This window comes from Chelonia mydas, chromosome 1 (assembly GCF_015237465.2).
Source record: "Chelonia mydas isolate rCheMyd1 chromosome 1, rCheMyd1.pri.v2, whole genome shotgun sequence".
Classification (NCBI taxonomy): domain Eukaryota; kingdom Metazoa; phylum Chordata; order Testudines; family Cheloniidae; genus Chelonia; species Chelonia mydas.
The window spans coordinates 224,348,203-224,373,611 of NC_057849.1; the positions used below are offsets into that span (position 1 = coordinate 224,348,203).

At 42.8% G+C, this 25,409-nt stretch overlaps 2 protein-coding genes across 22 annotated transcripts in view; one reads left to right on the forward strand and one right to left on the reverse strand.

Moving 5' to 3' along the window:
- SMC1B (structural maintenance of chromosomes 1B) overlaps positions 1-8,079 on the forward strand; it is a 60,871-nt gene extending 52,792 nt beyond the window's left edge. For all 8 annotated transcript variants that reach the window (XM_043536831.1, XM_043536740.1, XM_043536777.1 and 5 more), the window contains 2 exons: positions 7,478-7,588; positions 7,937-8,079. In XM_043536831.1, coding sequence (XP_043392766.1) covers positions 7,478-7,588; positions 7,937-8,047 — 222 coding nt within the window. In that variant the 3' untranslated portion in view covers positions 8,048-8,079. The remainder of the gene's footprint in view (positions 1-7,477; positions 7,589-7,936) is intronic.
- The window catches only part of FAM118A (family with sequence similarity 118 member A), a 34,025-nt gene continuing 16,200 nt past the window's right edge, over positions 7,585-25,409 (reverse strand). Inside the window, exons 7-10 of one of the 14 annotated variants that reach the window (XR_005227696.2) lie at positions 24,217-24,249; positions 20,664-20,803; positions 11,574-11,657; positions 11,275-11,325 (exon numbers count right to left, since the gene is read on the reverse strand). Coding sequence is in view for 6 of the 14 variants with exons in the window: in XM_043537129.1 (XP_043393064.1) it covers positions 11,201-11,328; positions 11,574-11,657; positions 24,217-24,249 (245 nt within the window). In the remaining 8 variants the exon portion in view is untranslated. Of the gene's footprint in view, positions 11,329-11,573; positions 11,658-20,663; positions 20,847-22,133; positions 22,250-22,629; positions 22,722-22,748; positions 23,260-24,216; positions 24,250-25,409 lie in introns of those variants that run through there. The other 13 variants (XR_006287735.1, XR_005227697.2, XR_006287740.1 and 10 more) reach the window with 13 other exon arrangements.

Below are 25,409 nucleotides of genomic sequence, written 5' to 3' on the forward strand. Positions count from 1 at the left end.
CCTCCCTGGGCTTGCTCTGGCATCTGTCTCTTTAGTCCTGACCCCAGCTTTCCAGCTGGGTCAGTCTCGGTTCAGCCCCCTTCCAGGGTAATACAATTTCCAGTACAGGCCTTACTTGGGCCTGTTTAAACTCCCCAGTGGCTGTTGGGGGGGACCCAGGCCCACCCACTACTCCAGGTCCTGACCCAGGGACGCTACAAATAGCAGCCCCATGCTGCTTCCTTTAGCCCTGTTGCTATTTCCTGGGCCACTTCCCACATATCTGGCTTCCCCCCGTCCCTAGGTTTGCCAGTCTGCCAACTCCCTCCACTCAGGGAGTGAATACAGCCTGTCTGTAGTCCTTTCTAGCTGCCCCTCCATTGCCAGTTACCTGCTTTCTGCCCAGCTGAGTCTGGCCAAAAAACCCTGCCTCTTCCTGCCCAGCTGAGTCTGCTTTCACTCATTCCTTCCTCCCCAGCTCCACCTCCAGGTGAACCCTTGTGGAGTTAATTAACCTGTCTAGCCAACTTAATCCCTTTTACTCTTCTGTGATGTGGATACCTCATCTCAGTTGTTTTGCATTAAAAAAGAAATTCCAGATAGATTTTTTTTTTTTTTAATCTACCCTTAACTCTACCTATTGCGCCAGAGTATGGTAGGGGTCTGAGATGTATAGTGATGAAATATAATAATATGCTGAATATATAGCCACAACTGTAATTTTAATGTACAAATAAATACTTGAAGATCTTAATGGAAGTGTATGACATGAGATTAATCTGTGAATTGTTGACATCATGATCTTTCAGCAAGCCTCCAGTTTAGGGTCTCTAACCATCAGGCCCTACTTGGCAGATACAGTTTCAACCTGTGGGACTCCATTGGCAAGTTTGAAGAGAGCCTCCCACAGGATTGGGCGGAGAAGTTCGCCACTCTAATAGATGAAGGCAAGGCGGTAGCCGGGGTGTCCTCCAGATGGCCTGGGATGCTACGGACTTGGCGTCCAGGATGGTCGTCATCTCTGCAATAGCCATGAGGCATAGCTCCTGGTTACAGACCTCCGGGCTGTCCCAGGAGATGCAATCCACCCTCCAGGACCTCCCTTTCGAGGGAACCGGGCTCTTCTTGGAGTTAACTAATGCTAGGCTCTACAATTGTAAAGACTCCTGGGCCGTTCCTTGGGTCTACATCCTCCTCAGCAGGCCAAAAAGCTGTTTTGCCCCCCTGCCACCTCTGCAGTCATTGAGGTCTTGGGGTTCCCCTCAATCTGGCTCCTACAAAAAGGACAAAGACGGGTTTTAAGTGATGCCACCGGTCGTCATCTTGTCAACCTGCCCATCCTGGTTCTTCCAAGGACTAAGGCAGCCAAAAGCAGTCATTTTGAGGATGTGCCCAAGGACTATGCCCCAGTCATTGCACTGGATCCGTTCCCCGTCCACCTCTGCCCTTTTCGGTCGGCCTGGTCCCATATCACCTTGGACCACTGGGTGCTTGACACTGTCTCATCAGGCTATACCCTGCAGTTTGTAGGCTACCAACCCTTCCATCCCCCTTCCCCGTCCCTCTTCAGGGACCTTTCTCATGAGCAACTCCTCATTCAGGAGATCAAAAACCTCCTGCACCTAGGGGCATGGAAGGAAGAGGATTCTACTCCTGCTACTTCCTCATTCCAAAGGCAAAGAGGGGCCTCAGACCTATTCTAGATCTGTATTGCCTCAACAGGTCTCTCAAAATGTTGAAATTTCATATGGTCTCCCTGGCCTTCATCATCCCGTGCCTGGATCCAGGAGCCTGGTACGTTGCCGTCAATTTAAAAGATGCGTACTTCCATATTCCCGGGGCACCAGCATTTCCTCTGTTTCACATTGGGCCAGCGCCATTGCCAATTCACAGCGATGCTCCTTGGGCTCTCATCAGCTCCAAGAGTGTTCACCAAGTGTATAGCTCCAGTGGCCGCTTATCTGTGATGTCTGGGGGGTCCAAATGTACCAATACCTCGACGATTGGTTGCTAAGGGGCCGGTCCTCGGATCAGGTGCAGAGGCATCTCACGCTCGTCTGTTCCACCTGCCACAACCTGGGCCTAATAATAAATGACAAGGAGTTAACCCCCACTCTAGTGCAACACATAGAGTTCATTGCAGCCGTACTCAACTCCACTTGGGCCAGGGTCTTCCTCCCTGAGATTCTGTTCTGAGCCACGGTAGACCTCATCTCATTTCTGCATGCTCACCACTGCCCACACCTGCCCGAGACTGCTGGGTCACATGGGAGCATGTACTTACATGGTTTGGCACACGTGACTCCTCCTCAGGCCCCTAGTGGCATGACTGGCATTGGTCTGTGTCCACAACCAGTACAATATGGCATACACCTGCTGGCCATCAGCACATTTCATCTGCTGGTAGACTCCTGCTCTGTATTTTCCCATCCAGTCACCATCCACTTCCTATAAGGATGTGATTCTTTGAGTCTTCTCTCCAGTGACAAAACATATAGCACTCTGCAACTTGAATCTTGTTGGATCAACTCTCTTACTAAATAACCGTTTGTGCCCCTGGCATCGTACTCTCTGTTACATCTCTAAGAAGGTAACAGAGGAGCGGGGAGCTAGAGGTGCTCATGGCTGACCTTTCCTATTGAGTTTTCCACAAGGACTAGGTATCCATGAGACTACATCCGAAGTTCCACCCTCAGGTGGTGTCAGAGACTATAGCTGATGTGGAAAGTCTATCTACCTGTGTGTGTTACCTTAAACAGAAAAGGTGGGTGAGGTAATATCTGTTATTAGACCAACTTCTGTTGGTGAGAGAGACAAGCTTTCAAGCTACATTGAGCTCTTCTCTCAAACGTGACGAAGAGGTCGGTGTAGCTCACGAGCTTGTTTCTCTCACCAACTAAAGTTGGTCCAGTAAAAGATATTCCCTCACCCACCTGGTCTCTCTAATATCCTGGGACCAACACTGCATTTTACCTTAAACCTTATTCTAGCGGGAAGAGGCAGCATGACACTTGCTGGACATGCATAGGGCTCTTGCCTTTTACCTGCAGAGGAAGAGAGATTTTCAGAAGTCTCCTAGTCTTTTTGTATTATTCATGGAACAACTGAGAGGCCATTTGCTCCCAGATACTGTTGAAGTGGAATTGAGGGTGTATTCTATTTGACTACAAATGAATGTCTCCCTTAAGTGCAGTGTGAGAGCACACTTAACTAGAGCTTAAGCAGCATTGGTAGGTTTCCTTTTCCTTTCCTACTACTGACATCTGCAGAGCAGCAGTTTGGAGTTTGGTTCTTATCTTTGCGAGACATTTATGCACAAGTGCAGGGGTTCTCAAACTTCATTGCACCGCAACCCCCTTTTGACAACAAAAATTACTACCCTGATTCCTGCCACCCCAGGTGGGGGGGCCAAAGCCCCACTGCCCCTGGGGGGAAGGGGGAAACCCGAAACCCAAGGGACTTCAGCCGCAGGCAGGGGGCCTGTAACCTCAGCCCCACTGCCCAAGGCTGAAGCCCTCAGACTTCGGCCCTAGACAGTGGGGCCTGGGCTTTGGCTTTGGCTCCTGGCCCCAGCAAATCCTAAGCCAGCCCTGGCGACCCCATTAAAATGGGACCCACTTGGGGTTCTGACCCGCAGTTTGAGAGCCACTGCAACTAATGCAAGCAGCTACTAGTGCAAGCAGCTACTGCTGCAGCTTCTCTAGGCAGAGCTTTCTGTAATCTGTGTCATAGTACCCCAGGCATACACCTCCATTTAAAGGGACGCTGCTTATGAATCAGCTGAAGTGCATTATACTTGGAGACAATCACTCAAAGAAAGGGGTTATTCACCGTGTAGTCACTTGAGTTCTTCAAGGTGTGTTGTCCCTATGTGTAGTACACTACCTACCCTCCTTCCTTGCTGCCTAGTTTCCCCCTACTGGGAACTGGTGATAGAGAAGGAACAACAATTGCAGCAGTCCAGCAGCCCCCTTTCTCCATTTGGTGTGGAACATGAGGAGAGCCGGAGAGCACGCACAAACCACATACACTGCTAGGGGAAAATCTCTGATCCTGAGTACTTGGAGCACATGCACAACCTGAAGTGCACTACACATAGGGACAACATATCTTGAAGAACTCAAGTTACTACAAGATGTAGCCTTATTAATTTCTGGATTAATATATTGATTGGTTTTATATTAATCACAGTGACCTGGGTGAAGAGTTCAGCGTCCTAAATGACTACAGTCTCAGGATTAGCAGGGTGAGATTCATCATTAGGAATATCATTAGCCTTGGAGACTCTAGGAACACATGGGAAACAATGACCACAGCTGATGTACTTACAAATTCTCAACTGTCCTTCTATTAAAATCTTACTAACCTGATATCAAAAACACTGTAGCAGGCAAGAAAGGTATAACATAGCATGTCTAGTCCTAATACTGGTATCACTTACATTTCCTGGTAGGGATGAAGCGTGAACCATTATTCTCTTCACTGTCATAGTCACCAGTGATTGCCATCCTGGCGTCTCCTTCCCCCAAGGCACTAAGGCGAGGATACAGCCTTTATAATGTGTTATGCTGATGCCCTCTGTTCCATGTATAAGGGTTTCAGCCCCTTTTCCTTATGTGGGTTTCCACACCCCACTAATTTCAGGGTGTTTTGTTTTTTCATAGGCTAACACCTTAGTTATCTTTATTCTCATTAACTAAGTTACTGTAGCAACTTGAGGTTATTAAAGAATCTGGCATCTTGCGATATTAACTGGCACATTGCAGCATATTTTCCAGTCTATTGTGCATAGTTTCCATAACATCAGCACTTTACACATTAGGATATAGAGGTGAAATATAAATATTAATTATACCTAAGATGTTTTATTCTTGGCTATAACAATGAGTTACCCTTTCATATTCTATGAAGGTTTGCAAATACAAATCTTAAGAAGCTAAAACTATTTTAGGCATTTGAGACAAAAAAAGGGTTTCAAAGGAGAGGTGTTAGAAGTATTCGATATCTTCTGTAAAACACATCCCAACCATAAATGTTCTCCTCTTGAAGAATAAGTCTTTAGCTTGTTTGTAAAAGAAATCTGTGTCAATAAGGATATTTTTAGAATTCTTTGTGGGAGTTTAAAATGAAAGAGGAGGAGTAAATAGATCTACTTTATGACTTTGTTTATAGCTATAGCACCACATCCTAAGCATCACTCCTCTTTGGAATATCCTGAATAGAAAACATCCTCACATTCTCTTTGTAAAATTTTAAGAAAGAGATGTGGTTGACTAAGTTTGTTTTCTTGTGATAAAGACCATGTGTATACCAGAGCAGTGTCCTGTACTTTGAGAAGAGGCTCATTGGTTGTTTGCCTTTTGATCTAATAGTTCCTAGATTTACAGCTTATCATTTGTAGTACATTTTACAGCTTTCAATTAAATATTATCAAATATTCTCTGCAAAGCATCAGTCACAATAACAGTTCTATACATGTTTGAAAATGTAGCATAAAAGAAAATAATGTAGCATATTTATTAAAGCAAAACGGAAGTTAAACTGCATTCCACAGTTAGTGTAAACTTACTGGGAGGTAAATATGGAATTATGGCTAATGAAGTGTCATCCTCTTTGACACTTGGTGCCTGTCACTACTTGGCAAAAAGCAGAGACTTCCTAGGAATTTCTTTAATAATAGTTAGGGCCCTGCAAAATTCACGGCCATGAAAAACGCGTCACTGACCATGCAGTCTGGTCCCCAGCATGAGAAATGTGGTCTTTTGTGTGCTTTTTACCCTATGCTATACAGATTTCATGGGGGAGACCAGCATTTATCAAATTGGGGGTCCTGACCCAAAAGGAAGTCGCAGGGGGATCGCAAGGTTATTTTTGGGGGGAGGAGTTGCAGTATTGCCACCCTTAAGTCTGAGCTGCCTTCAGAGCTGGGCAGCTGGAGAGCAGTGGCTGTTGGCCAGTGCCCCACCAGCAGCAGCGCAGAAGTAAGGGTGACAGTATCATACCAGGCCATCCTTACTTCTGCGCTGCTGCTGGTGGCGGCTCTGTCTTCAGAGCTGGGATCCTGGCCAGCAGCCAGTGCTCTCCAGGTGCCTAGTTCTGAAGGCAGCGCCGCTGCTGCCAGCAGCAGCACAGAAGTAAGGGTAGCAGTACTGCAACTCCCCCTACAATAACCTTGTGACCTTCCCACAGCTCCGTTTTGCATCAGGCCCACTACAGTTACAACACTGAAATTTCAGATTTAAATAGTTGAAATCATGAGATTTGCAATTTTTAAAATCCTATAACCATGAAATTGACCAAAGTGGACCGTGAATTTGGTAGGGCCCGAATAATCGTGTAATAATTTCATACAATAAGCAACCAAAAAACCCACTAAACCCTAAGCATGTGAGCTATCATTCTCTAAGTGAGTGTACGAAAATAATTGTCGCAAAATTCAGTCAGAGCAGTCAAGATTGTAATTATGTAAAATTCATTAATAACTATTTTGTATCAATATTGAGGTCTACTCAAACTCTTCTCATTGCTTCAGTTTCCTCAACTGTAAATGGTGATCTTACCTGCCATGGGAAAGACCTGAGACACCTTCAAATGACAGGACCTTTATATATTTGCCAGTGTTTTGAGTTTTCAAATTACAGAAAATAATGTTTGGAAATACTTTAAGCATATTTTTTCTATGTACTTTTTGCATATGAACAGATTAGTATATATACAGTACTTATTGGGATCCAAAGAGTTTGGGGAAGGTCTGGTTAGTAGCAACTTCTTGGAGATCTTCTGCTTTAATAAGGCTAGAGGGCTTTAAATTGAAAATTAAAAGAAAAAACTTTCCTTAACTTTTAGTGCGTATAATACTAACTCCTTATAAAAGTTGAAAACTAGTCAGGTTTTAAAATCTTCAGTTCAAAATAATTTCAACAACTATGCCTACTTATGACATAGCAGATAAAAGTGTACACATAGAAGTGTGATTTAAAAAATGTTGCTTCTAATTTTCATTTAGGATTTTATCTTCTGTTGTGGTATGAAGTCTTCTTCATTCGCCTCAAATTATAAATTTAGCTCTGTGCAGTAACACTTTACAGCTAGTGAAAACCATTTTCTGCCACATAAAACAGCACAGTAATATGCATTTGTAATCTGCATCATATTATGTAACTGGTAACAAGCTGTAAAATTTATGGCTTATACATGGAAATCCACCTAACTTAAAAGCATTGTCAAGTAAAATGCCTTACGTTAACTTTAGAAATGTCACATTTCTAAAGTGGATTGTTTTCATATACATTTTTAAAAGGGCCAAACCTGTGGGGTCATACTGTGAACCTACATCATGTACAGTGTCTTGCTTGGCCAGTTATATTCCCCCTTTTACCCTGCCCAATTCATTTATGAATTCTGAGTAATTCATTCCTTTTCCCATTGTTCCCTAATTAATTGTGATTTAAATCTGACAGAACCCACTTATCCTAAAATGTGTGGCTTTTCTTCAAAGGTATCAAGCTTCATTAAAGAGCAGGCACAGGAACAGTGTCAGATGATCGTTATTTCTCTAAAGGAGGAGTTTTATTCCAGAGCAGATGCATTAATTGGAGTCTGTCCAGAGGTACAAATAATTTTTATTCTTTGTGTCTTGATTTCAATCAAATTAAATTCATATGGCAGTTAAACTATAAAAAAAAAAAAATTCCAGCTGCAGCCAATTATTTCTTAAGAAATGACCCCGCCCCCTTAATGTTCATTTAAAAAAAAATTCTCTAATAACTGTATCAAGAGCTAAATGATTCAAATGCATTGTTTGCCATTCAGGAATAGTCATTGGTAATTGTTTAATAGCGTTCCAGAACAAGTGATTTATAGTTAAGTGGTCCTTCTGGTAACTGCATCATCTTATAGGTAATGCTTATTTTTAATATATATGCTTGTAAACTGATTTGATTCTTCCTCCTTTCAGCAAGATGATTACATGTTTAGTCAGGTACTGACTCTGGATCTTACTGTGTATCCAGACACTGATGACAGTGAACGAAAAGAGCAGCACAGATACAGTTCCACATTGGAATAAAACATGAAAGTTTCAGGGCCATCTGTGAATAACAAAATTGTGATTCCTACAGCCACCTTTATGACAAGTTTGTAAGCTTTTTGAATATTGCTTTTAAATGTTCTTGTACAGAAGTCAAAGAATTTAGCTTCATAACTCAAAGCCGTTACTTAGAATTTGGAGAAAAATAAATGATTGTATTAATTGACCTAGTTTTGTTTAGGGTTTTATGGAGTACATGTTCCTGTTGTGTTACAAATTCAAAATAAGCTTTCGAAAGACATTACTGAAATTGGTAAATTCTAGTGACTAGTGCCTAATCTCTTTAAGTATGTTCTTGTTGGTTAGCATTAAGATAAACTATTAGGTCCCATTAACATAAAAACTGATGAATGATTAACTTTTTGAATATGGATGTTATGTTAAATTCATATGACTGCTGTCAAAAAACGCAAACCTCATCTGTTAAAGGTAACTTTTTGATGTTAAAATATTGAGAATTAAAATGTTGGAAAAAATCTTGAAATGTACAGCATTTTTTACTTTTTATCAGGAAGATTCTCACTACAAGGTTTCAGATGTGGTTAGGTTAAATATAAAGATACAAGTTCTAGTAGCTTAATTTTTTTTAAACTGTATGGATTAGAAGGGAAGGAGACATTTTCTGTTTCGAACGCTTGTAAAAGACCAACTTTACATTTCTCCTGAAATTGAATCCAGAGCTTCCTGTGAGGCCCAGGAACTGATGAAAGAGGCTAGATGCATATTACATGGCCATGTTTGCTGTTCATTGCCAAGCCACAAAGAGGTATACAGCTTCCCCTCTCCCCCAGTCAAAACTGTTCCTTGGTGAGTTCCCCCCCTGCCTTTTAGCAAACAGCCAGCCAGCACAGATGGAAGACAAGGTATATTAATCACAACACTTTATGGCCAGATTGCAATACCCTTACTCATAACGTCCAATGAACAATATCTTCCACCTTGTCTCTAAAATCCTCAGTAAATACACAAGTTTCCATTTTTAAAAAATTATATAAATACATGTAAATTAATTTCTACAGTAGCATTAGTAGAGCCAGATGCATCATTTAATGAACGTCTAGGTTTATGGCCTATTTCCTCCGCTTGGGAATCCAGACTTAGTCTTATTCAAAACAGGATTTCAAAGCAAGTTACTTTTTGATTAACTGAATGCATCACACCGAACCGTCACATTCTAGGTATATCCCTTTCAACTATATGTTTCCCTGAGCCAGTTGCAAGTCAGGCCTTATAAGATAACTGAAACATGCATATTCTACTGGCAGTAGAATACATGTTGAAGAAATCCCACACACAGCCATAATGGGCCACACAGCAACTCTGCTTTTAATGTGCATACATGGAACTATAAGAGATCCCATCACTACTGCGATGTGCATTTTTCACAGTGCAGTTGTATGGCACTATAGGCAAGAATGGCTGTTTTACAAGTTGCAATTTTCAGTCGTGTTTAGACTTGAAGAGTCTCCAGTGCTACCTGTTTTAAAAAATGCAAAATTAATTTTACTTGTGATTTAAAAACACTTCACATCACATCAGATCGATCCTAAATTTAAATGTGTGCGTGCGTGCATGTGTGTGCGCGCGCGCACAGTGGGAAGGCAGCTATGTAGTGTTGCTCATGGGAAAACTAAAAGACAAGTTAAATAGGTTATATCTGAGGAACGAACTGAATGGATGAGATGCTCAGATACTATGGTGATAGGGACCATAAAAGTACCATAGAACAGAGTTCAATAAAAGTTTATTGCAGTAATTTTAACCTATGACTGCTGTGTTTAAAACAACCTCAAAACTATACTGTGCTCCCAGCAGCCTCAGGAAAATAGATGCAAAAATGACAGCCTAATCTAGCCACTTAATCAGCCATCAGTATCTGATTGATTCTAATTAAAGAATCATTATTTTTTTAACACTTTAGAATTTCATTTAAAGAAATCTGTTTGCTCCAGGACAACACAATTTTGGGAGAAACTAACAAGTTTTACAGGACAACCCCTCAGAAAAATCCAAGCTCTCACAATAGAATTTAAATTTGATAGTCTAAGGACAGGATTCAGCAAGGGTCTTAAGCATGTTTTCCTTTAAGCATATGGAGTAGTCACACTGGCTGCAGTGGAAGTGGTTAAAACTTGATGAGCTGGGGGTTGTAGCAGTTCTCTACCACACATAATTAGTGGACTGCTTTAACTATGCAACAGTGAAAACATCCCTGTAATCACTACTTGAAATACCAAAAGCATGTCCTGTCCTTGAAACAAACTGAAATATTTTCATTCCAATGTGAAGTGAATCCCAGTCAATAAAGAACAGCCTGTATGCTGCTGTTGGCAATTTTCATTTATATCCTCATTTCCCCCAATGTTAATTGATACTAAAAGGTAAAAGGTACCAGATGACAAGTGAAAACTGAAATATTCATAGTACAGTTGTATAGGTCAGGTATTTGAGCTTTATAAAACATGAAGATGGTGCATGCTCCAAGGAGCTTATAGTTCAAGGTTCAGATCCTGTAAGTAGCTTTGTGCTGACAGCCCTCTGGGCATATGGAGCTTAACGGACTCAGTGAAAGGTGCAGGGGCATAGAGCAGCTTGGAAGAGGAACCAGGAATAAAAAAGTAGATGGAAAAAGGGGGTGGGTGGGGAAGAAATAAAACATGCAAGCAAGTTGTCTGAATAACAACAGACACACAAGGTGCTATTCTTGTTTGCAGTTCTTAAAAATAAATTAATTTCAACCTTACTTTCTACTTAAAGTGTCTCTTTATAGGCTGTGCCAGTTTCACTTTCAAGTGTTTAAACCCCACCCTTCTCTAACTTTTAGTTTAGGTATACTTAACACTGCCTTTTTCTGGTGGTGTGGAAATGAATCCTTGTCTATATTTTTCAAACTTTTACTTTAACCTTAGAAACTAACATTCTGACTGTAACCTAACAGCTTTTAGCTCACGTTCTACCCCCAGCTACTCCCTGCTCTTGACTGAGACTAGTTCATTTTGGGAGAGAAAAAAAATTGCTAAGAGCAGCAGCCTACTACGGTGTGTGAAGGTAAACTCTTAATGCCATTCCAAGTTGTTGTTGTTGTTGCTGCCAGGAAGCAGGCCTGTTACAGTCAATGCCAGGTAGAGAAAGTCACTGAAATTCTGGAGTAGTGAGAGCCCAGTTCTCTGCTTCCCCCTCCAGCGGTCCTGCGCAGTTGCCCTGCACTTGGGTTTCAAACTTCTTTACAACGCCCAGGTCATCAGCAGAGGTATCAACTGACAAGAACCAAAAAAAAGAAGTTGTAAATAAGTCACTCATAGATTTGTAATAAACTGACTATTACCCAATCCAGTTAGTATTTAAACTGGCTTGCAACCACTTACACCCCCTGGAAATGTATTGAGAGATTTTGAACTTTTTAATCCACTTTAGCCCTGGAAATAATTAGCTCTGAAAACTTTTCAGAGATTGTTTTTAATCATCTTGGAGTTTTAAGATTTTATTAATTAGGGGGTGAGAATACCATTAGCTTCTTGTTTGACTCTCTTAGAAAGATCCAGGTCATTTTCTCCTAACTTTCTCTTTGCACAGTCCACACATGAAGTCCCTGCAAAACAGATAACTTGAATTAAAAAAAAAATTTATGCACAGCTGTATTAAAATCCTTCTTGTATTATTTTTAAACACATTATTTCAAGCATCACATATTAAGCTACACACAAGTAGTATTGGTCCAGCTGGAAGCTCTTATATTTGGGTTTTGTAACCAAAGATCCTGCCTTCTGTTGTGCAGTGAGTGACACTGTACTCCTTAAAGGAGTACTTGTGGCACCTTAGAGACTAACCAATTTATTTTGGCTTGTGGACAATCGGTGCTCCCTCATTTTCCAAGCAAGACTTTAAAAACACCTGTTGCTTTACAATGTACTGCTAGCAGGTAGAGCTGTTCAGAGAACTGATTACCTCCAACTCGCAACTATTTCACCTCCACTTTAGCAGGTAGTTCCTCCAGGTGAGTGGTTTTCAAACTGCAGGTCACAACCCAGTACTGGGTCGCGGCGGCTCTGGTTAGCACAGCCGACCGGGCCATAAGTCCTGTTGGTGGTGCTACCCAGCTAAGGCAGGCTGGTCGCTACCTGTTTTGACGCTGCGCTGCACCCTGGAAGCAGCCAGCAGCTGGTCTGTCTCCTAGGCCGGGGACCACGGGGCTCTAAGCACTGCCCCTGCCCTGAGCACCAGCTCTGCACTGCCATTGGCCAGGAACCAGCCAATGGGAGCTAGGGGTGGTGCCCGCGGGCAAGAGCCATGCGGAGCCACTTGTGCGCCTCGGAGCTGGACCTGCTGCTGACCGCGTCTGGGGCGCTCTGCGGTGCCAGGACAGGTAGGAAGCCTGCCTTCACACCCCTGCTGCGCTGCTGACTGGGAGCTGCCCGAGGTAATCCCCTGCCCTAGCCCTGAGGCCCTCATCCCCCAGCCCCACCTCAGAGCCCTGATGCCTCCCACACCCCAACCCTCTGTCCCAGCCCTGAGCCCCTCCCAGACCCCCAAACCCCTCATTCCCAGCTCTGTTGGGTCACGGGCATCAATTTTTTTCAACTAGATTGCCAGAAAAAAGTTTGAAAACCACTGCTTTAGGCTTCCCCTCTCTGTGGATGAGCAGATTTTTTTCTGTTATAGTTTCTATTTGTTCCTCTCTGCTTAGTGCCTCCTGGTCGGGAGAGAATTTTTGAGAACATGAGTTTGCAGGAAATCAGTATTGGATGAGAAAACCGCAGTGTAGCAGGACCAGTTAGGATCCAACAGGCTCCTGCTCATGGCCCAGCTGTGCAGTAGTATGCCACCTCCCCCACTCCACTATATGGCAATGTGGCAAGCAAGCCTTACGCTATTTAGGGCAGAAATTCAGCAGAAACATCTTGCTTTACATAGTCTCCAAGAAAGTTGTTTTTCTGGCTACTTGGTGTTTTAGCCCAAAATGAAACAGCAACAAGGGTTGACTCCAGCAAGAGCTACTTGGGAGCAGAAATTCAGCAAGGTCTGGCCTTTAGGAAGCAACAAGCTGGAGGTCCTTGGCTATTTTTTCCCCTTCGGCCTGGGGTGAAATATGGTATCCAGGAATGTCTCCAAGAGGCTGGTACGTCAAAGGGGCAGGAAGAACACAAAGGACTGAATGCCCCGCTCCTTTCAGCCTGCCACAGCAACCAGGTGTTTTGCCCCAGTAGTTCCAGAGAGGGCATTAGCTAATCCTAGTTGTGGTGCTGCCTGGTCTGAACTCCAGTTCCCTCTCTCTGCCAACAGCGTGGACACCTAAGCCACAGTTTATAAAACCAACAACAACAAAAACCCTAAATACATCAGGACAACCTGAGGGTTTTGTGCAGTGATTCTGTTCCCCCTCTGCTCCCTGAGACACCTGACACTTTCCACTCCTTTCACTGTGTTCCTCAGCAGCATGTCTGGCCCATACTATGGGCATGCTCATGTCAGTTGGCCCTTGTTTCTGTGCTCCCTTAAGCGTGGCCTAGTCCACGTCAAAGAAGCTTATTGGAACATCTCCGAGGGTGAGATCTGCCTGCATTTAGTTTCCTAGTGTATTAGGCTTAGACTTGCATGTTTTATTTTGTTTGGTAATTTACTTTGTTCTGTCTGTTATTACTTGGAACCACTTAAATCCTACTTTTTGTATTTAATAAAATCACTTTTTGCTAATTAATAAACCCAGAGTATGTATTAATACCTGGGGGGGGGGCAAACAGCAGTGCATCTCTCTGTGTTATAGAGTGCAAACACTTTGAGTTTACCCTCTATAAGCTTTATACAGAGTAAAATGGATTTATTTGGGGTTTGGACCCCACTGGGAGCTGGGTATCTGAGTGCTGGAGACAGGAGCTCATCTTAAGCTGTTTTCAGTTAAGCCTGCAGCTTGTGGGGGATGTGGTTCAGACTTGGATCTGTGTTTGCAGCAGGCAAGCATGTCTGGCTCAAACAAGGCAAGGTACTGAAGTCTCAAGCTGGCAGGGAAAATGGACTCTCAAGTAGTCTAGGCACATCAGGTGGCAGTCCTAAAGGGATTTCTGTGATCCAACCCGTCACATATGCCAGATCAGCTGAGCTTGCTGTTTTACTGAACCCAGTAGTAGCTTTCATCCAAGTGATGTTGGCGGAAGTTTCTAGTTCATACCATTGGCCTGCCCTCTCCAACAAGGTTAATGGCTATGTGCACTAAAGTGTTAGCTGGAGGGAGGAGAGTGCACCATGGTGTTGCACAGCTGGAAAACTACTTCAGCGAGGCTTTTAAAGTTTAGAGGATTACTGTATGAGCAACAGACCTCAAACATGATTACTCACACCCAGCTCTGCTCTTCCCCTGCTCCTTAGCCTCTAATGTTTTTTAAAATGGCATTCCCACTTTTAAGGGGCAAATCACATACAAGAGCAGCAGCAAAAGCATCAGAATCTGTACAACAGAGAAGGGTAGCCCAGTGGATTGATGGTATCTTTCCTATTTCTGACATGGTTAGTTCAACCATTCAATAAGATGCCTTTGTGTACCGTGACCAAAAAAGGTAAGAAAAAAACCTCTCAAACCAATCAGATTGCTATTTTTATGGGAAAATAGGGTAGAACTTTTTTTCAGTTTAAGGCTTCCAAATCAAATTAAAAAAAAAACTGCATTTGATAGGTTCTCAAAACAGTCATTCCCCATTGATTTTCAAGTTCTCCTGCTGCATCCATCTTATCTTCCCACCTTTCCCTGAAAGGTGAAAGCAGTCCGTGAAGGCCAGTGTTACTTTTCCTGAGGAATTTTTTTTGGGTGTTCTTCCTGGTAGGAAAGAGACTGGGCACGTTTCACCCAGTGTTGCTTTTGTCCAGGCTGCTGTGGTTGCAGACATTTATTCCATGCAGGGTGCATGCACTCAGTATACCCAAGTTAGCAGTACCTACAGGAGCGACGCTTACACTCTGTCTCACCTCCTGCAGCTAGAGTCAGAGCCTCCCATATGGTATTTTTCCTCATGTTTTTAGAATGAGGATTTTTAAATAGTTAGGATCCTATAGTTGTTAGCTAGCTTTAGTCTCCGTGTTATATAGTACTATGCCCTCACCAGGGTTTGAAAGCACTCTCACTGTGGGGTGGCTATTCCCAATAATGAACACATGCACCCCCCCCCCCCACATGCTGTTTGTTGTGTGTAGCAATGTTGCTCCTTTAAACAGGATTCAGGTGACCTGAGACTTACACTAAAAACAGAATCTCATGGAGCAAGCCATGAGGCCAGATTCTGCTTCAGGGGCTGCTGTGGACTATCAGCCCCATCTCACGGGTCTGCATCAAGCTTATGCAGACCCGTGAGAGGCTGCCTGAGATAGACTCCTCTGCAGAGAAGAAGGGATCAGTCCCCTTCTTCTGAGGAAGAGGACACAAAGCAAATATGAGCCATTCCAAGGCTCAAAGAAATTCGTACCCCTTTTCTACACACCACAGGGAATGTCACCATACTTCTCCTGGTGACTTAGATAGAGCAGGGCGCTCTACCTTCTCTCTGGTGTCAATGCAATATCAGACTGACACCATATGTCAACCCAGCACTGTCTGCTGAACTGCCATTGAGTTGGGTATGGACATCTCAGGTCCTGTCAGTCCCAGCACACGCTGTGTCCATTGTTTCTTAGGGGTCTACGAGAGAGGCAAGCTTCCATCTATGGTACCAATGCTGTTTTTGGTACCTAGCACTTTGTTAACCTGCTCAACATCTATGTAACCAGCTCCCACTCCGACACAGATTTCCCCTTCGGCACTGACAGTGATCCTGGAATTGATGTTTTTCCCAGTGCTGAACGTGGTTACAATTTGAGTACCTGCTCAGTGACAGTGCAATCTTCAGTACTGGCCAAAATTCTGATGCAGCACTGGACTGTAGGGATTCCTCCACCGTTATCAGCAGACTATTTGGGAGGCTCATTGTACTCGAGGTCAGGATCAGCATCATCATCTCCATCCTCTCGCAGAGCCTGGTCTTGCAAATCCTCTAGATCCCCTCTGAAGAACCATTATCAGTACCAAGATCATTCTGGAGATAGGGTGCTTGGCACAGTGCCCACTGGCCTTTGATGCTGTACTCATTTCCACACTGGCATCTGTGGAGTACCCCATATTCTTTGAGATCCAGGTAAACAATTCATTCGACACAGATGACTGAACCATATGGTTGTTTACCATCAGCCCTACCTGGAAAGGAGGTACAGGCTGATGTGGCAGAAGCAGAAATACCAATACAGCAGGAGGAATAACCATTAACTTAGGAAGGGGTTCCTGTTCCTCCACCCCATTATACTCTTCACCTGATGATTCCATGATCCCTGACTCATCTTTTCCAGTTCCAGAGGACCTTCTAAGGAGACTGTCTGCAGCTGTGTGTGTCCAAGTTGAGTTTATCCACATGAATGCCGAGAAACCGCTGGTCATTCTGCAATCTTCAGTTCCAGGAAAGGTAGCCCTCCCTATAAAGGAGGCTGTTGAAGTCAGCAAAGTCCCTGTAGAACATGCCTACATACCAATGAATGTTACTATGTTCCCATGCAGGGAGTAGAGTGTTTCTATTCACACTCTGCTCCCAATTTGCTTGTAGTAACTGCTGCAAATAAGAGGATATGAGAAGATAGATAAGTCTACCCCAAAGAATAAAGAGGCCAAGAAATTGGATTGAATGGGCAGAAAAGTTTGTTCCACCTCGTCCTTGCAGATGTGCATCACTAATCAGCACACAGTCTCGTCTAAATATGATTTTATTAAATTGGAACAAGGTATCCAAATTTGTTTATAAAGAAACTGCTAGAGGATGTTAGGGAGGAGTTTAAAGCTTTCTGGGGAGGCTTGTCTAGTAGAAAAGACTTCACTGCCGTCAGCATTTGATGTGACGGACACCTCATCCAGGCTTATGGCCTCTGCTATAACCTTGAGGTGGGCATCCTGGCTGCAGAATTCTGGTATTATTCCTGATGCACAAACTACAGAAGACTTACTGTTCTGTGGACAATCTCTGTTCTCTGATAAAGTGTATGAAACATTACATTCATTTAAAGACTCTAGGGCCATGTTACGGTCCTTAGGCGCTTATACCCCAGCAGCTAAAAGACTCCATTATGGGAGTCAGCAACAATTTAACCAGTACCCCCAACCATATTTTGGACAGGCCTCCTACTCCATGAAACAACACGACTCTTCCAAGAAGCAGCATAAGCCTCACCGGAGAAGACCCTCAGGTTTTAGTTTCCAACAGATTGCCAGCAGCTAATGAAAGACAGGCTAACAGTCATTTTGACATGCCCATTGAGAGCTGCACACCAGTTGTAAGAATTCATACAATTCCCCCCTTCACTATTTGGGGACAGGCTGGCCCACTTCCTCAGTGCTTGGGGCTCAATAACCTCAAACAAGTGGGTCCTAAACACTAGGACTGGGTTATGCCACTCAAATCCTATTCATTCCACTTTCACACTCTCCTACCCTGTTTCTTTACATCGTGAGTCATTGCTTCTTCAGCAAGTCCAGATCCTTTGGGATCTGTGGAGAAGGTCCCTCTGCAGCATTAGGGAAGCGGATTCTACTCCTTGTACTTCCTTATTCCCACATCCAAGGAAGGGGTAACATTCAGTCTCAATCTTTGTGGTCTCAACAAATACATCAAATTTCACATAGTTAATCTAGCTATGATACTTCCTGCCTTGAATGACGACTGATTTGCCACTCTCAATCTCCAAGATGCCTGCTTTCATGTGGTGATTCTCCCAAGCCACATGGAGTTCCTGAGATTCCTAGTAGGTGCTCCATGCATCTTTACCAAAGGCTGCCGCCACTGCTGTGCATACCTTATAAAGAAGGGAATTCACATCTTTCTACTTCAAGATGGCTGGCTGCAGAGGTGCACATCCAAGGAACAGGTTCATTTCACACTGGACCTTTTCAATCATCTAGGACTGATTTTGAACAGGGAACAGTCACTGCTGATTCCAACTCAAAAAGTAGAAGTTCTCTGGGGCCCTACTAGGCTATGAATTTGAGAGTTTCTCTCCCATTTAAATGAGTCCAGAATATTCAATGCCTGTGTATGGACCTCCAGTCTCAACTTTTGACCGTGGTCCAGGTATGCCAGAAGTTGCTAGGCCATGTGGCTGCATGCATAAACGTGGTCCCACATGCGAGATTTGTCTTTGGCCTCTCCAGTTTTGGTTGGAGTTGTTTTTTTGCCGAAGCTACCACACTTCAGACAGGCTTATCGGAGTATCAAGACACTGGATTCTTTTTGCAGTGGTGGACAAATCAGATCAATTTATGTCAGGGTGTCCTCCTCTTTCCCATTCTCCAACCAAAACTGGTTGTGGGGCATATACAGGATCATCACACAGTCCACGGTTTAAGGCTGGAACAGGAAGCATCCTTATATCAACACTCTCAAACTTCAAGCCACCTTCAATGCCTGTCAAGCCTTTTGGGATCGGATCAAGGGAGCACCAGTTCACATACTTATTGACAATACCACTGCGATATATTATGTGAAGAAGCAGAGGGGAGCTCACTCCAGGCAACTTTGTCAGAAAGCAGTAAGGTTCTGACACTTCTGCATTTGTGAGGGCATCATGCTCACAGCCTCGCATTTACTTGGTTTGCAAAACCAGTTGGCTGGTTGTCTCAGCAGGACTTTCTCCAAGAACTACAAGTGGTGCCTGAAGAGCAGCATGGTCAGGTCCATCTTCAGGGAATGGGGTATTCTGTTGGTCAACCTGTGTGCAACAGAGGACAATAGGAAGTGCTGCCGATTTTATTCGCAAGTATGATGCAGTCCAGGTCTCTAACCGAAGCCTTTCATCTGAAATGGATGGGGGCTGTTGAGGTACGTGTTCCCTCCTATTGCCCTCATTTCTCAGGTGATCCTCAAGTTGAAGCTGGACCAGGCCAAGATGACTCTCGCTATGCTGGTTGACCAAGACAGTGCTGGTTCTTCAACCTCCACAATCGGAGAGTTTGACTTCCCAGATCCCTTCCTCCACTGCCTGACCTACTGACATATCACAGTCCAGTTGTGCATCCAGCGCTGAGCAGACTACACCTCGCAATGCGGTTGGTGCATACTTAGATAGGGATAAGAGCAGTGTTCGCAAGCAGTTCAAGAAATCCTGATTCACAGTAGAAAATAATCTACTAGGTCTACTTATTTGGCCAAGCGGAAGGATTTTCTGATCTGGACAACATCAAAAGGAATTCAACCCAGTGGGTTTGTTTCCCTCTATTCTATTCTCTGCTTTGCAGTATATTCTGCTTTATTATATTCAGCAGTAATGCAAGGAACCTACAGGCTTGTATCCTGTAAGACACTGGCTTCAGCAGTTTGCTTGAGGCCTACAAACTCTGGCATAGATAAATTTAAGTAACTCATAAGTTTTGGGGAAATAGAAGGGGTGGGGGGGAATTTTGTCCATAATGACATTAGCCAACCACAGAACATGAACTGACACCAGCTTCTGGAAGGTTTTTGAACGAACATCTGACCTCAAGAGTGCATGGTAACAAACTGATGTATATAATAATGGGGTGAAATCATAAATGCACTAACCTATAGAAGGACACCTTAACATTAGTAAGGGGAGGAAATACAAATAAGGAAAAGTGGAGAAACCCCTACTGAATATGCATTAGACATGATAACGTCAGCGTAACATATTATAAAAGTGGCATCCCAGCCTGGGGGGCAGTAGGAGAGAGAAATGTAGCCCTTGGGAGGGCCCAGAATGATGGCCACTGGTGAAGATGAGGAAGGTTTTGGTGATGAGGAAGGTACTAGCTAACATTTCCAGTTGTCTACAAGGGACGGTGAAAGTGTGACTGTTCAGATGTACTTTCTGTATTATCTCGATTTACCTTACTGAGTTAGAGTGTATAGGACTTTGCTAAATGTATTAATAAATTATTTATTTATAATTATAAAAGTTCCTGTAGTGCGAGTGTTGCACCTGTGCACATCGTGGTGTCCAACTATATAATAATTTTAAAAATACTGGGCCTGATCTTGGGAGAAGAACTTATCAACCCACAAAGTGAAACTGGGAATTTGTATTAATAAGCTATAGATCAGGCTACACCAAGTCAGCTCCTATTCAGGACATGTTAGGATACTTGCCACATTTGAAATCTTCAGGGCTATCTCTTAGCTTGTTAAGGATTTATTTGGCAGCAATCCAAGCAGAGCTTGTTCTCAAACCCTATGGTAGGAAGATTTCTGAAGGGTATCATTTACCTGTTCCCACTAGGGAAGGAATTTATTCCTTTGTGGGATCTTAATAGTGCATTGGCTGCCTTCACAGATCCTTCTCCTTGTCCCTTCTTTCCCAGAAGACTTCCTTTCTTGTTGCAATATCTTCCATGAGAGTCAGTGAAATACTGGCCCTTATGGCAGGGCCCCTGTACACATAATTCTTCATGGATTAAATATCCTTGAGATCACATTGGAAGTTTTTAAATCAAGTGGTTTTGCAATTTCACCTAAACTGAAGTTATTTACCTACCCATATTCTTTCCCAAGCCACATTCCTATCCTAAGAAACAACAGCTTCATACCTTAGACGTGAAATGGTGTCTGCCTTTTTATCGGGCAAGGACTAAGCTTTTTTCAATGAGCAGCAGCTTTTCATTTCTTTCGCAGATATGATGAAAGATCAGCCAGCAGCAGTACAGCAGATTTCCAAGTGGATAACCTCCTGCATTAATTAATACAGCTTACTGAGCAGCTCCAGCCACACCCTGCAGGGTCATTCAACAAGGGTTCAAGTGACTTCAGTGGCATTTCTTAATGACATTTCAAATTTGGATATTTGCAAGGCTGCTACATGGTCCTACATACACATGTTTACCAAGCATCATACTATAACAGCAGCTTCCAGGTCAGATGAAAACTTTGGGAGGACAGTTCTGCAGATGCTATTTAGGTAGACTTTGAGCCCACCTCCTACAAGTATTACTTGCTAGTCACCTCAAGGAAATACATGTCTGCAGCCACTCGAACAAAAAATGGTTACCTTCCTGTACTGCAGTTGTTCTTCTAGATGTGGGTGCCGATGTATAGACCATGACCCAACTTTGTCTGCACCCACATCACATACTGAAGAACAATTACACTACAGGTAGGTAATCATTTTACAGTATACAAGGCCTAGTACTACATGGAGTTCAGGCCTTTCTGAGAAGATTTTTCTCAGTATTTTCTTTGTCCTACAATGAAACCTGTCCCCAGGTGCCAATTTGCTACCTGCACTTTGCTGACATATTTCCCAATTCCAGGCAGTGTGGATTCCCTCCCATTCCTTGTTTTCTCTCCAGTTTGATGCTAACTCTGATGGCCAATCTACAACATAAATGACTTGCTGATAGCCCACCTCTCTGAGATAACAGCTATATACTGACCAGACCTTTCAGCTGCTCCAGTCCCCCTACTTCATCAGTTTTCAGAGGAGTGCCTCAGTGCCCTCTCAGGATCTGGCCCACCTCTAGGCATTTTATCAGGCATTGGTCCTAGTCTAGTTGCTCAATGAAAGATTTCACAATTTGCATTTCTTCTGGGAACTCAAGTATTTGCTTTCCAGGAACTCCTATTATATTATAGAACAGCATCTGAATGTGGAAACTTGTCCATGGTGGGGATGCACCTCTGTACTCTACACATTTCCCTCATTTGTAAATGGAATTTCCAAAATGAGAAACAAGATCACCTGCTATCACGGAGAGAGCTCAGGTAGGCCCCATTCAATTCAAGGGAACCGGCTGTCCCAAGAAGCTCATCAGAACTACTTCCTATAGTTCCAAGCAGTTAAGAAGGTGGGTCTCTCTATTCTTAAGATTCCCTCTGAATTTGGTTACCATTCATATGAGAAGCAACAATAGGACCTTTGTGGCACGCTCGCACTTCTAGTTTACTTGATGTTTTAAGTTTCCCTCTAATTTGTGGAGGTGTGTTTTACTTCTGGGTACTTCCCAGTTGTAATGGATCACAGAGTACCAGGTGCCCACTGGGGAGAAAAGTAGTTTACTTACCTACCCATAACTTTTCCTTCTGTGAAATGGCCACCTGATGCTCCATGAGACCACCACTCAGGGCATCACCTAATCTGCATTAAATTCCAGTTGAAGGAGAAATCTCTCAATCCTTCCTGCAGAGAGAGATGGAAAAAATCTTGGGATTCCCTCATATTATGATCCTACTTTGCTGCAAGTCTTCATTTCCATTTGTATAATAAATGGTTAAGTAGATTGGCTGTCTCTGAGCAGGATAGTTTTTCACAGTGTTTAGCAATTAGATTTTATAGTTTGTCTTCTCAGTTTGAGCAGTTGGCCAGGGAATTAGAGAGGCAGTCAGTTCTCTAAACAGCTCTACCTGCTGGCAATACATTGTGAAACTAGAGACACTTAAAAAAAGCCCTCTATTCTTAGATGAGACGTAATAACCCTGTTGTAATGGGTCACAGAGCACCAGGTGCCCACAAGGGAGAAGGAAAAGTTATGAATAGGTAAATAAATAATATTTACTGACCAATAGTATATGTTTGCACCATTGGCCAGAGGATGTCAAATATTCCCTCCACAGCCTCATCAGAGTGAGGGATTCTTCTGGACCTGAGGCACCTGTGGACATTTCCATCATTACAGTGGACACCAGGACCTAAACTAGGCCCCCACTATTTGGGCTAAGAAAAGCGGAAGGAATAAAATTTTTGCTCTTGCAGTGATATTGTATGACAGGCCCCATTCCTGCGGTGAGCACACTACCCTTTAGAACTCTGGGATCCACAGTCACTGGAGGGATTCCTGCTTTGGGCTGCTTAGAACTACACACCATGGCACCTGCTTCTGTTCTTGAGTGTAAGAGGGAGGTTGTCCCTTTAAAGTCAGGACATCCTTCTCCCCAGAGCCTAGAGATTAGTTTCTTGGAAAGCTACTAACCTATGTTAAGGAACCATTCTTACCTCCATACAGGATATTTCCAAAAAGTGTGAGCAAGATGGGTATTAAGTTTGCTGGTGATATAGGGTTGGGTGGTTAAGTTATTACAAGGAGATAAGTGAATGTGCAATATGGACCAGGGTTAAGATTTGTTTTCATATTTTCAGTTTCTGACTGCCCTTTGTTTGCTCTCTTCTGAAAGACAGATTTAGTGACTAATCTGAAAGGAACACAAGTATGAAATCTAGTTAGTTCGGTGAGTTAAACACAGTTTTAGATCCTACACTTGTCCCTAAGCCTCCCTGCCAATGTCTGGTTTTATAATTCGAATGTTTTCTCTCTGCTTGCAGCATCAAAGACCCACACAAATAATGGGAAATGAGTAATTAGACACAAAGTACTTTAAAATGTCCAATGTAAACCAACAGGAGAATTTTACTCTACTTTTTCAGTTAATTTTAGATGTTATTTGTAGCAATAGCAGTTAAAGAAGTCTCAGAAGTCCAATTTTAAGTTGACAGTGTTGTTTTAATATTAACATTAACTCCCTTATATCATATGTTTAAATGTATTAGTCCTAATCTCTGATAAGGAGGGAGTACACCCATGAATGAGCAAATTCTGAACAGATTTTTACCATCTTTGACTTGCTTGACAAACAGGAGGCCTAGGGAAGATCAAAGTAAGCGGCAATAGGTAGGATTAAAGATTGAGGTTTTCTGCCTTTTCAGATTCACTATTTAATCCTTGTACTGCACAGCACTTGTTTGGGGGAAGAAAACAGCAGCAGTGCTCAGTACCTAAATCTGAAATTTGTTCAGTCCCAGCTATATGATGGAAAGCGTTCAAAAGGGTGGAGTATAGGCGGTTGGCAAGTTAAAGTGACAAGTTTTAAAGCAAACTAAGACTGCACAAAGGTTAAATCGGTCTGATTAGCATGAATTGTTTGCCTTTTATGGCAACTGAAAGACAACAGTCATCTACCACTAAGGCAACTTGTGGGGGAAAAACTAGGGAACACACACACACACACACACATTTCAAAATCAAGGAGATTTTCATAGCCAAATCACAGCTCTGCAGTGATCATGTCTGTCATCTCTTACTTAATTTACTGTCTGAATAAGACTTCACCCATTATTAGTTATGAAAACTGTATTATAAAAATATTCTTTACCCAACAGTGTTGTACTATCCACTAGATCAGCATCTAGAAAGAGAGAACAATTCAACTGTGAACAACTAGTCTGGATGTTCTTTAGTAAACTAAAGAACAACAAAAAACTGTAATAGCTTTTGAATAAAATTCTGACACTCCAGATCAAATAGTTGCTAGAAAAATATTTGTATCTTTTATATAATGCATGCTACCTACTAAGAGTCGAGCCCTTTTATTTTAGAAATAAAGCATGGTTAATGCAAGTACCTTACAACATTATCATTATACAATATCCAACATTGGCTTGGCTTTTAAAGGTAGTCAGGAAACTGCTCTAGTATTACACCTAGGCAGAGTTCTATAAAGTGAGTAGCACAGTAATCAAGAGAACTATCTATCAAACAATAGAATCTGAACACACTGAATTTTCAAACAATTGATCAGGGGACATAACATTTAAAGTAGTCTCAAAATGCTAATACCAATGAGAGAACTTAATCAGTTTGTCACAAAATTTTGGCACTGGCACAGCTTGTTACAAATATATTTGTAATGCAACCTTTGTAAAACTAGCCCATGATCCTGTTCTCTTAAATGACTGAAGAAAGTTTAGTGACAATTAACTATTGCTAATTTGTGAGAAAAAACAAAAATGAGGCTGTGATACACACTTATCCATTGCATCAAAACCCAGGAGACTGGCTATCATACCAAATAAGTTATGTCAATTTCTCACTGCCACCTGTATAACCTGAAAAGCTGCTTTCCATAATTTAGTTTGGGTTCCTTCTAAATTTTTGATTAAAATCAAAATGAAGACCCTTTAGCCCCATAAACACGCTCAAACTAAAGCCTGAATCCTAAAAAACACATACACATGTGAGAAGTCCCGCTTGAATTTAACAAGATTACTTGCAAGGTTGTAGTCTAAGCTTGCAGTCATTGCCAGTAATGGTTTGATGTGGACACAGCGGCAAAATGAGGAATTAAGTGGCAGAATACAACTTTTATTAAACTTTAACACAGGGGAAGGGCGCTACCCGCCCATCACCACGCTCTCCTACACCAGACATTTAATTGGTTCCAGTATGGGGATTTCAGGGCTCCTTACCATATAATACATAATTGGTGCCAGAGTTACAGGGTTCTTTACCAGTCAACCCATAACATGGGGCTGGCTTTCCTCAGCCTACCCCCTAGGACTCGGCTCT